This window comes from Python bivittatus, unplaced genomic scaffold (genome assembly GCF_059951505.1).
Source record: "Python bivittatus isolate LINGU-HERP-01145 unplaced genomic scaffold, Pbiv_v1 ctg000960_np1212, whole genome shotgun sequence".
In the NCBI taxonomy this organism is placed as follows: Eukaryota; Metazoa; Chordata; class Lepidosauria; order Squamata; family Pythonidae; genus Python; species Python bivittatus.
The window spans coordinates 16015176-16025860 of record NW_028277124.1 but is presented as its reverse complement, the minus strand read 5'-3'; the positions used below and the strand labels follow the sequence as shown (position 1 = coordinate 16025860).

At 38.7% G+C, this 10685-nt stretch overlaps 1 protein-coding gene across 2 annotated transcripts in view; it reads right to left on the bottom strand.

The window, feature by feature from the left end:
• Positions 1-4572: 4572 nt before the first annotated feature.
• SLC34A2 (solute carrier family 34 member 2) overlaps positions 4573-10685 on the bottom strand; it is a 37740-nt gene continuing 31627 nt past the window's right edge. For both annotated transcript variants that reach the window (XM_088131393.1, XM_088131392.1), the window contains one exon: positions 4573-10358. In XM_088131393.1, the coding sequence (XP_087987519.1) occupies positions 9792-10358 (567 nt within the window). In that variant the 3' untranslated portion in view covers positions 4573-9791. The remainder of the gene's footprint in view (positions 10359-10685) is intronic.

The window sequence follows — 10685 nt, the reverse complement described above, 5'->3', positions numbered from 1 at the left end:
CCCTGCCCAATAAACTATCAATTGCTGTATTTGCTTTGCTTAAGAGAATGGTTTGTATACCAACAATGAAAATGCACCCAGTTAAAAAAACCCAGTAAAAATGAAAAAAAAACACCAAAATATCACATGAAATAAAAATAAAATCGCAAATCTAAAATTCTAAACCTTGGGAATCCTATAATGGAAACCCAGTTATACTGTACCTCCAAAATAGTTTTTGTTTTTTTGTTTTTTTAATTTATTGTAGTCTTGATGGAGGAAAGAGCCAATCGTTCTCTTTAAGAAGGAAGTTCTACCTTTATAGATCACCACCAAAAATGTTATCATCTGTATTTCAGGCATAAGGCTAAGGTTGATTCTTAAGAAGGAAAGAGGCGGGCAACCCACACTCTCAAGGTGCATTAGATGATCATTCTGGGAGCATAGATTGTAACAGAGACACCTGAAAAGCACTAGATACAGGAAGGCCATTCTAAGATGATTAGAAACATAGTGGTGTGTCCCTGGGACATCATAGCTTGACACACCAAAGCAAGTTTCACACATAACATTCTAAGCCTGTTCTGGTTTCCTTGCTGACACCCAGCTATTTAGTTGTAAACTGTGATTTATATCATAGTCTGTTGTCTGAACCCAGTTAATCAGGGTTTATTCTATAAACCATGCTTAAGCACATAGTGTTGACATATCCTAGAAGTCCCTTTCCTGCCCCATACTGAATGCTTTTCAACCTAGATCCTTACCAAATTGATCTACTGTTTTTATTTGCTGCTGTTACATCATATTTGTTGACTCTATAGCTGCCTTTCTACCAGAAGGAGGTGCTTAAAATAGCTAAAATAAATTAAATCACAAAAAAAGTGGGTTTTTAGTTATTTGACATTATAATTGTGTGTGTGTGTGTGTATACTGAAAACACTTCAAAATCCAGTCTTTCTGGCAGAGATTTTTAAAATTATCAGTTTTTTCTTACATTTCCATGAAATGCAGCCAGCATGTGAAAATATATCACGAATAAGGCTCTTAGGCAGTGAAGATATTTTAATCAAGAGTTTCATGTTCCCTATAATTGATCCAAATCATCCTTCATCCAGAAAATTATGGAGCTGAGATGCCATAACATACTTCTTTCCTGTGCAAAATAATGAAATATTGGCAGGTGGTTGGAAATATAATGGGTTTCAAGCTTTTGAAGTTCTCACACATTTTATAAATTAACTAGACAGCCTTATAAGCCAAGCATAAATCCAATTGCTTTTCTCAGTCTGGAACTTTTTATATGTTGGCCTATGAATGCCATCATTACCAGTCAATAGCAACTGTCAGTCCTGCTGGCTGAACCATAGGAAGTAGTGGAGCAGTGGTTCATCTAGTCCTGGATTAGCAACACATGAAAAACAGGGCTTCAGGGCTAAGGTATCTGAAGGGCTCCAACTGAAGGAAAGCAGTCTTGAATACATTCATTGGAAACTGTACGCATTTCCTCCAAAACTCTGACCTGCAACAATGATCAGTTTTGCAGACCGATGGCATATATGAATATGGAATCACTTGAAAAAAGCAGGTGACAGAACCCAAATTCTTATTAAGGCAAAATCCTGCCTGTATCTTGATAGTCCTTCTTGCTCAGTTTATTGCTAATAAACTTAACCCGATTGAACATTTCACATTTTTGTATGATAAAACAAAGCCAAGTGGTATCATTTACAACCGTTTAATTACAACAATGATTTCGAGCAATGGAATTTGATCTTTGCTTGTTTACTGAAAAAGCAATTCCTTGTGTGGGCTTAGAAAATATGAGTGCGTTTGTGCATACTTCTTTGAGCTTTCACTTGATGGCGCCTGTATTTTTCTAGCAAATGTCTTTGGAAATCTGTATTGTAACACAGCACAGTCAGGCATGTAGCTAGGATGATATACATCCATGAGATGTATTAGCTGAACAACACAGCTGAACAGCTCAAGCTGAGATAGAGAATAACTATAAGGGGATCTACTCCAAGCTGATGCCCTCCAGATGTCTTGCAATGCAACACAACTTTATTGTCCAGTTAATCAGGGGATGATGGAATCATGAAGAGCATCAAATGGAGGAGGCAGGCCTAGAACCAGATGATGGTAACAAAAGCAACATCTAAGCTTTTTATAACAACTGAAGGTGGTATTAGCTCAGATCTTATTTAACTACAAAATCACTAGAGACAAAATCATTTTGTAGTTCAGCCAGGCTTACTTCTGAACAGGGCCTTAATTCAGGTGCACATCAGCTTAGAGAAAAATGATATAGCTTTTTTGTTATCCCTTCTCCCATTTCCAGGAGGTGGGTATTAATTAATGCAAATGATTATGTTGCATCATTAAGTGTTCCCAATGTTGAGCTAAAAGATGGCATCTAAGCCTGTAAATGCTGTGGCAGAAGTTAACTAGGTACAGTAAATGATTTCCTGATGTTTTCTTTAAAAAAGGATTCCAGAAGTACAAGATCATGTGGTTCTGATGTCATATTGTACCGATATAACAGGTAAAGGATATTTGTTCCATTGGGGGCAGTATGTATGTGTTTGTTATGTATACACAACACACATACTTTGTTTTATGGAATGTTGCTGTAATCAAGCTAGGATTATCAGGTATAAGATAGGTGGCCATATATTTTTGAAACCAAAAATAAATCTGTTTTGTAGTGAAAGGGGAGCAATCCAATCCCCCAAAGTTCAGAGACAAATTAGTAAAGGAACACTTAAACTGGATCAATCAACTAAATGTAACTTGTGTTTGATGTCATCAGTGCTTGCAAAACCCAAACTCTGAACCCCCCAGTCAGGGAGAGGAAGATTTTCCCCTCTCTCAGATGAGCTTTTAAAGGAGCAGCAGAAAGAGTTCCATTTTGGTTTTTTTCTAAGTTTTCCTTCGGGGAAGAGAAGGTCTCTGTTCCCAGACTGCCTTCAATCAGGTGACAAAATAAAACTCAGAGGAGGGCTAGAGAATCAGAACTATAGCAATCTAGGGAATAAGGATTTTGATGGGGATTATGATATTACGGATTGATCTGAGCTGTGCCTTGGCATCCGTGATCTGTTGATCTTGTGTGTGTGAACCTGGATGGGTATACCTGGCTAGAAGAACAACTGCAGAGTGAAGGCCTGCAGAAATCATGGCATTTTCTTCTCTCTCTGTCTTTTAACTTCCATACAGATCCTTAACCTTGTTATACCCAATAAAAGACATGCATTTTCTTCTTGAATCAGTATTCTCATTTTGATAGGGAATCAAAATATTGGTGTATGGGGTGGGGTGGGGAGGAGGCAAGTGACAAAACATAAATCTCAACATTACAAGGCAAAGTCTGTCCTATACATACCTGCATGTGATGTCATGATGCATATTCCATCATTTTGTGGTCATCATGGTTAGGAATGGGCACCTGTGAATCTAACCTGTTACATGTCCCACCCCTTCTGCTAAGCTATAGAAAATGAAAGGAAGCCAAAGCAGAGAGCTTTCCACTTTCTCCCTTTTGAGTAAAAATGCAAAGTGGGACTTTCTTTGGAGTAAAGTTGATGGTGGCAGCAAGCTTAAGAGATTTTTCTTGGGGGTGTAGGAGAGTTGTAGATTGAGGATCTGGAAACCTCTCATGGGATCCAGAAGGGTTCAATCCGCCACATTCCCAGAAATGTGTCTGCTAGTAAGCATCCATCGCGGTATAATAATTCTGCTACCTCTTGTAATATTTAAAGATACAAGAAAGATGCCTCTGCACCCTTCCAAAAGGGGGGGAAAAACCCTGCATCTGGACTATAATATTTCAGATAGTAAGGTTTAGATGACTAAATTGAAAGATTTCTGCGATACTTAGAAAACTTGAAAAAGGACTGGTAGAAACTCCATTCCTGAGTTTCAAATATACCTATCTGGACACTTCCAGATAATATTATTCATAATCCTTCATAAGTAGGATTATAAACAGTCTTCTGTAATCTAATCAATTAGATTAGATGGGCAGTCTTCCTCATTATTTAATCAATGCCCTCTCCAACCAGTGCAGAATGTCGGTCAAAGAATGTCGGTCAATCAGAGTTCTGCCCCAGATACAGCTGGTCCTGGAATAACAAAGATCCTGTCTCTTCTGCTCCACCCAAGTGCATGCTATGTGCATTCGTCCGGGCATTTGCAAAAAGAAAGAAAAAGAAATCTATGAAAGAAAGCTTCTTGGGTGCTTAGCTGATATTCTGCTAACATTTTAAAGTGAGTTGTAAAGGTGACCTCTCAGGCAAGGAGAAAGAATAGGGTAATGGGACATACTGGGACAGCCCGTTTGATCTAGTTGTTAAGGCATGAGGCTAGAAACTGGGAGACTGTGAGTTCTAGGCCCGCCTTAGGTACAAAACCAGCTGGATGACCTTGGGCCACTCCCTCTCTCTCAGCCCTCTCTCTCAGCTCTTCTCTTGTTCAGGCAGTCGCCACGAGTCAACACTGAGTCAAAGGCACCAATAACCCCCCCCCCGAAACAGTAGAAATTAAATGCATATATATGCTTATAAATAAATGTACACATAATGGTATAAAAAAATACTTCATTATTATGATTGAGTGGTTTTATAAAAATATAGTTTCATACTTTATGGTCTTTTTAAACTTTTTAATTTTGCATTCAATATCCTGTCATCCTTTTCCAGTGAGACTAAAACAATGCCAAATTACAATATTATTGCATTTTACATTGTTGGTCTTTCATAGCTTTATCCACCGTTGCTGAAGAACCCTTGTTACAGAACAAACAAAAGCCAAAGTGAATAGGATGTAAAAAAAAGTTCAACATTTTAATGCATAACAGAAATTAAAGCATGACTCTAGAGTCTTTTGCTTTTTCAACGAATCTTATTACAATGAACAATATCCCCACTCATACTTTTCTAAGATAGGACAACCAAAAGCTATTTTACAAAAGACTTTTTTCCAACATTTCTTACAAACACCACAACATTTTAAAATATGCAGTACAAAATTACACAAGCTCTTCCTTACAGAACATATGAAAAACTGTACACTAAAAACACTATAAATAATGGGAAAAGCTAAAAGTGATGCAATCCCATGATCCAAAGTTTTCCTAGAGGGCTCTGGAGAATGCATAGTTTTCAGCCAGAAAGAAGACTTCTTTGTTTATTGCAAGGCAAGACAATTTAATGTGGCCTCCCTGGATCTGGAACCTGCCTATTGTCTTCTACTACAGCTAGCTTCGTATCCCAGCGAGCATACTTCAACTTAACAGGAGAGGTTGGAGAAAGGTTGGCAAAATGTAGGGAACACTCATCAGTGGGCAGGAGATATGGGGAAAATAGTGGTTCTAAATTTTGTGTGAAACTGATGTAGACACACAAGATAAGCTGTCCTCTTCTATCTTTTTTTCTTTTTTGTACTGTATGTTAGTACACTGAGGCTAATGAGGATGCATTAGATGGGATGGAGCCAATGGTCCTGTTCTGGTCCAACAACTTTAGAAATGAGAAGGAACCATGGTTGATTCAGATTCTCTCCCCTTGTGCTCTGAACAGCTGATCATAGAGCCTTGAAAGCTATCTTCATATTCAAAGTCCACCTGCATAACAAAACCTACTTCCATATGTAATGTCCCTAGTGAGACTTGGGTAAACATTTTGCTCCTGCTTTGAGTTAAAGTAGGCTATGTTCACTGGATTGTTGTAAAACAGGCCAAGAGTTTTACTGTGCAATCAGCTGCAACCAAGGACAATGAGTAAACTTTTGGAATTGTATCATTTCAGACATAAATGGATGGTTGTATGCTCTCACCCACAATCGTCTTCAACAACACATAAACGTAATAAACCAAAGCAACTGCAGGTTTGTGATCACACTAATCACGTGGAATGCAAGAGAAGTGTGTTGAAAGTCCAGTGGAATGACTAAAGCTAGCTTACACCTAAGCAGAAATTTATGCCTACTTCCCACAATTTATATTTCAAACAAATTTTCTCCCACTGAACTCTGGGATAAGAAGAGAGTCCCATGGAGAAAACATAATATTGGGGGACCAACTGTAGGGAGAATTCCACAATAATTTTTGTGCTCTTAAAATGAAACTTATTTACTCAACTTCCTGTTGCCACAAATTATAGGTTCCAATGCATGGATTTAGCAATCCCATCTAGTTTGGTGATCTAATGCCTTGGATCATATCAAACATGTAATCATGATATGATTTGTTCACTTTTGGCTTACCATGGTGTGTGAACCCATCCAACACTTCACTAACGTTGATAGGGATACAAGGGAGGGGGCGAGTTATGCCACATCACTTCCTATCACATGAGTGGGCAGCTATATTAAATCAATTCAATTAATTCTATAATTATGAGGCAGATTTCCACAACCGTGTTGCAATGCATCACTTTGAAGGCCGTCCACATAGAGTCACTGGTGGGATGGCAACAATAAGTATAATGAAGATGCTATTCCAGGAAATTGGTGGGGATGGAGCAGGTGTGGGGCTTGGCTTCACTTCCCCATCTTCCCTGCCTACTAATCAAAACAACTATTTCATTTCCTTCCTGCTTCAGTTTGCCAGCCTTCCTTCCGTCTTAGGAAGTAAAAGATGGCTTACAAAACACCATGTTAAGTCGCAAAGAAACCAAATCACATTCATGATTCTGTTTATGCCCAAACATGGGGATCGCATATTTCTCTACATAGAGAGAGACTTTAGGGAGCACTGAAAAATATCACCATCACCCATCCCATATGAAATGGTAGAATTGAGGGAACATTGTAGTGAATGCAGTCCCTGACCAGAAATTGATTCAGTTCTCCAACAAAGTGGCTCTGAGAAGCTAAAATATTGGGTTCATAAAGAAGGGGGAAAAATAAAATTTGACCATATATAAACATAATTGTATTGTATATTCTTTTCTCTTTTATAATCCTAGCCTTGCCCAATTTATTCCCAGTCTAGGCTTCTGCCCAGTTCTACATACGATAATATTAAATCAGCCAGAAAACACTTTCTATTTCTCAACCTTTTGTGAACATGGCCTTTAGCTCTTCAACTGTCAGTTGACTTCATCTTCCCTCATCCTTAACCACCACCCATACTGGGTCTTAGGACTCCAACTTCATTTTGCTGTGGAAAGAGTTCCCACTTTTCCTCGGAAAAATGACTCCACTGAAGAGAAAAAGAGGTAGACCGGGTTACAGTATCATAATCTATCATTACATTAACCAGAAACAAGAGGCAGTTTACAAAGGCGTTGGCCTGCTTTTCTGAGAAATTTTTCAGAACACAAAAAGTCTACTGAATTAGTTTGTCAGCATTCTCTTTAACAAATATGATGCAACCCCCCTTCTAATATTAGTGATTAAGTGTGAAGACATTTTCTACCCCAAAACCAAGCTATATAACAACATTGTCATAGACAAAGCCAGAGGAATGATAGGGTTAAGTTCCCATAAAACAGGATTGGGGCTTGATTGCACAGTTGCGGCCACCACTTTGATTTTTCTGACTTTCTTACCCCATCCCCCCGCACCCCTGGTTTAGAAAGTGCTTTATTTTGGCCCTATCATGCTGTTTCTGCTGGGTGCCAGTTATACTTAATATCATAGAAACTTCATTTCTATGATATTGCATAGAAATTAATCAATTTCTGCATAAAGTAGATTAAATCTTTACCTTCATTAAATGCATATTGAGTCCTGCAGACCCAAATATTTGTGAAAGACAATATATTTCCAGTACAAATGCATCAATACTGCTTTTCAGTTAAAATGTACTTGAGATTAAGCACAGGGAATTTACTTCTGAGTAAACTTGCATAAGATTGGAGTGCATGATTTCTTCCTTTGCTTTACAAGGAATGCATATTTAAGCATTTTTAAATTTCACTGTTTTCAGTAGCAGTAAATGGAAGACGGAAGTAATTTCCCCAATGTAACCCATCAGAGTTAAAAATGCTGAATTTGCATTGTATTCTTCTTTATATTTTTAGCTAGCATATGTTAAGATCATCATATGGACTTCCAGCCTGTATTCCTACCTGAGATAAAGTTTCTTTGCATTTCTTTTTTAAATAAGAGGATGATCCATTCATAGTTGAACACTTTTAAGTCTCATTGATTCCAATAACAAAGATTCAAGTATGTCCATTTTGACTGGATCACCAAGTAAATATAGTTACATATCTACATCTAGATAAAATTCTTCCTAGTAGTACATTCCAAGAAAGGTAGACAGTTTTGCAATAAGTTACATAATGAAGAAAATGATGGGTACGCTATCAGTTGTTGAAGTATCACCCTGCAAGGCAATAAACTGAGCAATAATAACTCTGTTTAGGTATCTGGTGGAATGCAAGGGACATTAAACTGTAATAGAAACACTCATCTCAAGGAAGAAATTAGTTCCATTTTTTGATCGTGTGAGATAACACTTTATTTTGAAGCAAAATGCTAACTTTCTTTTCAGCAAAACAGACTTAAAATAATCTCTGTAACCAGGGTTCCTTCTGGTTGACAGAAAGGCTCCTTAGTGCCTTGAAATAAAAATGTTTAGGATTTACCTTCACATGCCACCAAAAGTTATGAATCACGACTTTCTCTATAAAAATTTGTTCTGAACATCTAAAGAGTCTCTGTTTAAAAGAGTTTCTTCAAATATGGTACAAACCTCATCTACAAATTGCTCTCTTTGATCTGAACACTATTTTGCATAATGCTGCTTGACAACAACCCTATTTTTTACAGAGCGGTGCACGCAATCTCCTCCCTCACAACCTATAACAAAGGTAGTAAATACTACCGACGGGGCTGTTATGTAAGAGCATAGGGGTTATCCCACCCAGTTTTGGAAGTCCCATGAGGTATTTTTTTTTAAGGCATCACAATTCACTTCTTAAAAACACTTTTTCCCACAATTTAATGTCACCAGGAGGAGAAAGCTTTTGTGAATGTGCCTGTGTACCCCCTCCCATTTCTCTACCTGAGTCCATAAACAAGAAATGGTGTTTCTGCATATCATACGCAGGTATAGTAGCTAAATTCTGCAACAATGCTTTCTAAATTTAGCCTTCAAATAATTTAAGTCCGAGAAAGACAAGTGCTCTAGAAAGTTAATAAATTGCACAAACCACAGAACCTACAGTACTAAAATATACATAGATAAATTCTTTTACACACACTTCAACCAGCACTTCTTGAAGATTTTAGAAAATTCCTTTGGTTGAAGAGATCTGTATTGTACACACTATATTATATTTTGTTACAACGGCATATGCCTTAACTCTTGAAACCATTGGTTGGATTGAGGGGCTACAATGTTAAAGCTCTTGCTCCAGACTTGATCCTACCAGTGATAAGATATATTATATGATATAACATGTGGCTATATGTCATACGTGTGGGTCTGCTGATGAAGAACGTGGAGTAAGTTGGACTTCTACAGGACTGCAAATGAGCGCGCTTTAGCAGTGACAAACAGAAGCACTGCTTGCCCGCAGAACTTTAAGAACAAGTGGAGGACTTGTCCACAGGCCTTTCTTAGTCTGCAGACAAGTACGGGACTTCACTTGTTCCCTGGTCTTGACATTGCGGATGATCTGAATGTGCAGCTCATGATTTAGACATGACTTAAGATCTGCTGACAACCATTGTTACTCATCACTGGTGCAATCTTCTTAATGAGCGCAAGTCACTGGCACACGTTTCCCATTTTTCCCTCTATGCTGGCCCCTCAGCATTCTGTCCTTGGACCTTCATTCTCAACTTCCCCCTTTCTGCTACAAGGCAGTAGTATTCAAGTCTGTTTGCCCTGCTTTAGTTGCCTTGGAAAGGCCATTCTCTTCATCAGCCAGCGATACAGGGTTCTCGTGAATTTCCATGGCTTTCGTGTGCTTAGCTTCTTCGCTTTGGGCAGACTCCTTGTTTCGACAACGTTTGCAGCAGCAGCAACAGTATTTGCTACAGGTAAGGCTTGCAGTGGTTATCACGTTATCCCATGGTTGCAAGGAGTGCATCCATCTAGGAAGGAAATCCCAACTTCGAAGCTTCTCAGGGAGCAGCTGTGGTTTCTTCTTTTGCAGAAGGTGGACGGTGAGCACAAAGATCAACGCTGCAAAGATGGGAACAGCCACGCCCACCAGGTATGGCCAACCAGCCACCGAAAGGCCAAAGACAGCCAAGGGGATCAAGAAGAAGCAGGAGAGGAGGTAGAAAATGGCAAACCATCTGTACTTGGCAGTTATATTCCCTAAACCCTTTGACAGGCGAATGGGGAGGCGCATAAAAGGAAGCGGGTACCAGAGGATGATCCCAGAGATATTGAAAAAGAAGTGGCACAAAGCAATCTGAAAGCAAACACAGTTCAAAGGGAAAGTCAGAGGAACATTGAGACAATGCATGACTTACAGACCATACAATTATCGGTTGTTTTCTTTTCTGACACGGAAACCTCTCCCATTACCTGACTTATTAAGACCTTCCAAGTTGAATAAACAGTCCAGTTCTCTGCTGCACATCTCCTGACTGAAAAGAACAGGAGCCATGCCAGAGCAAATCCTCATTCTCGCTTAAGTGGCTGTTCAAAACCGGTAATACCAGACTGAATACCAGGTGGTTTATCAGTTCACATGCCATTTTTCATCGCAAAATAATGAACAGTGCACACTCAGAAT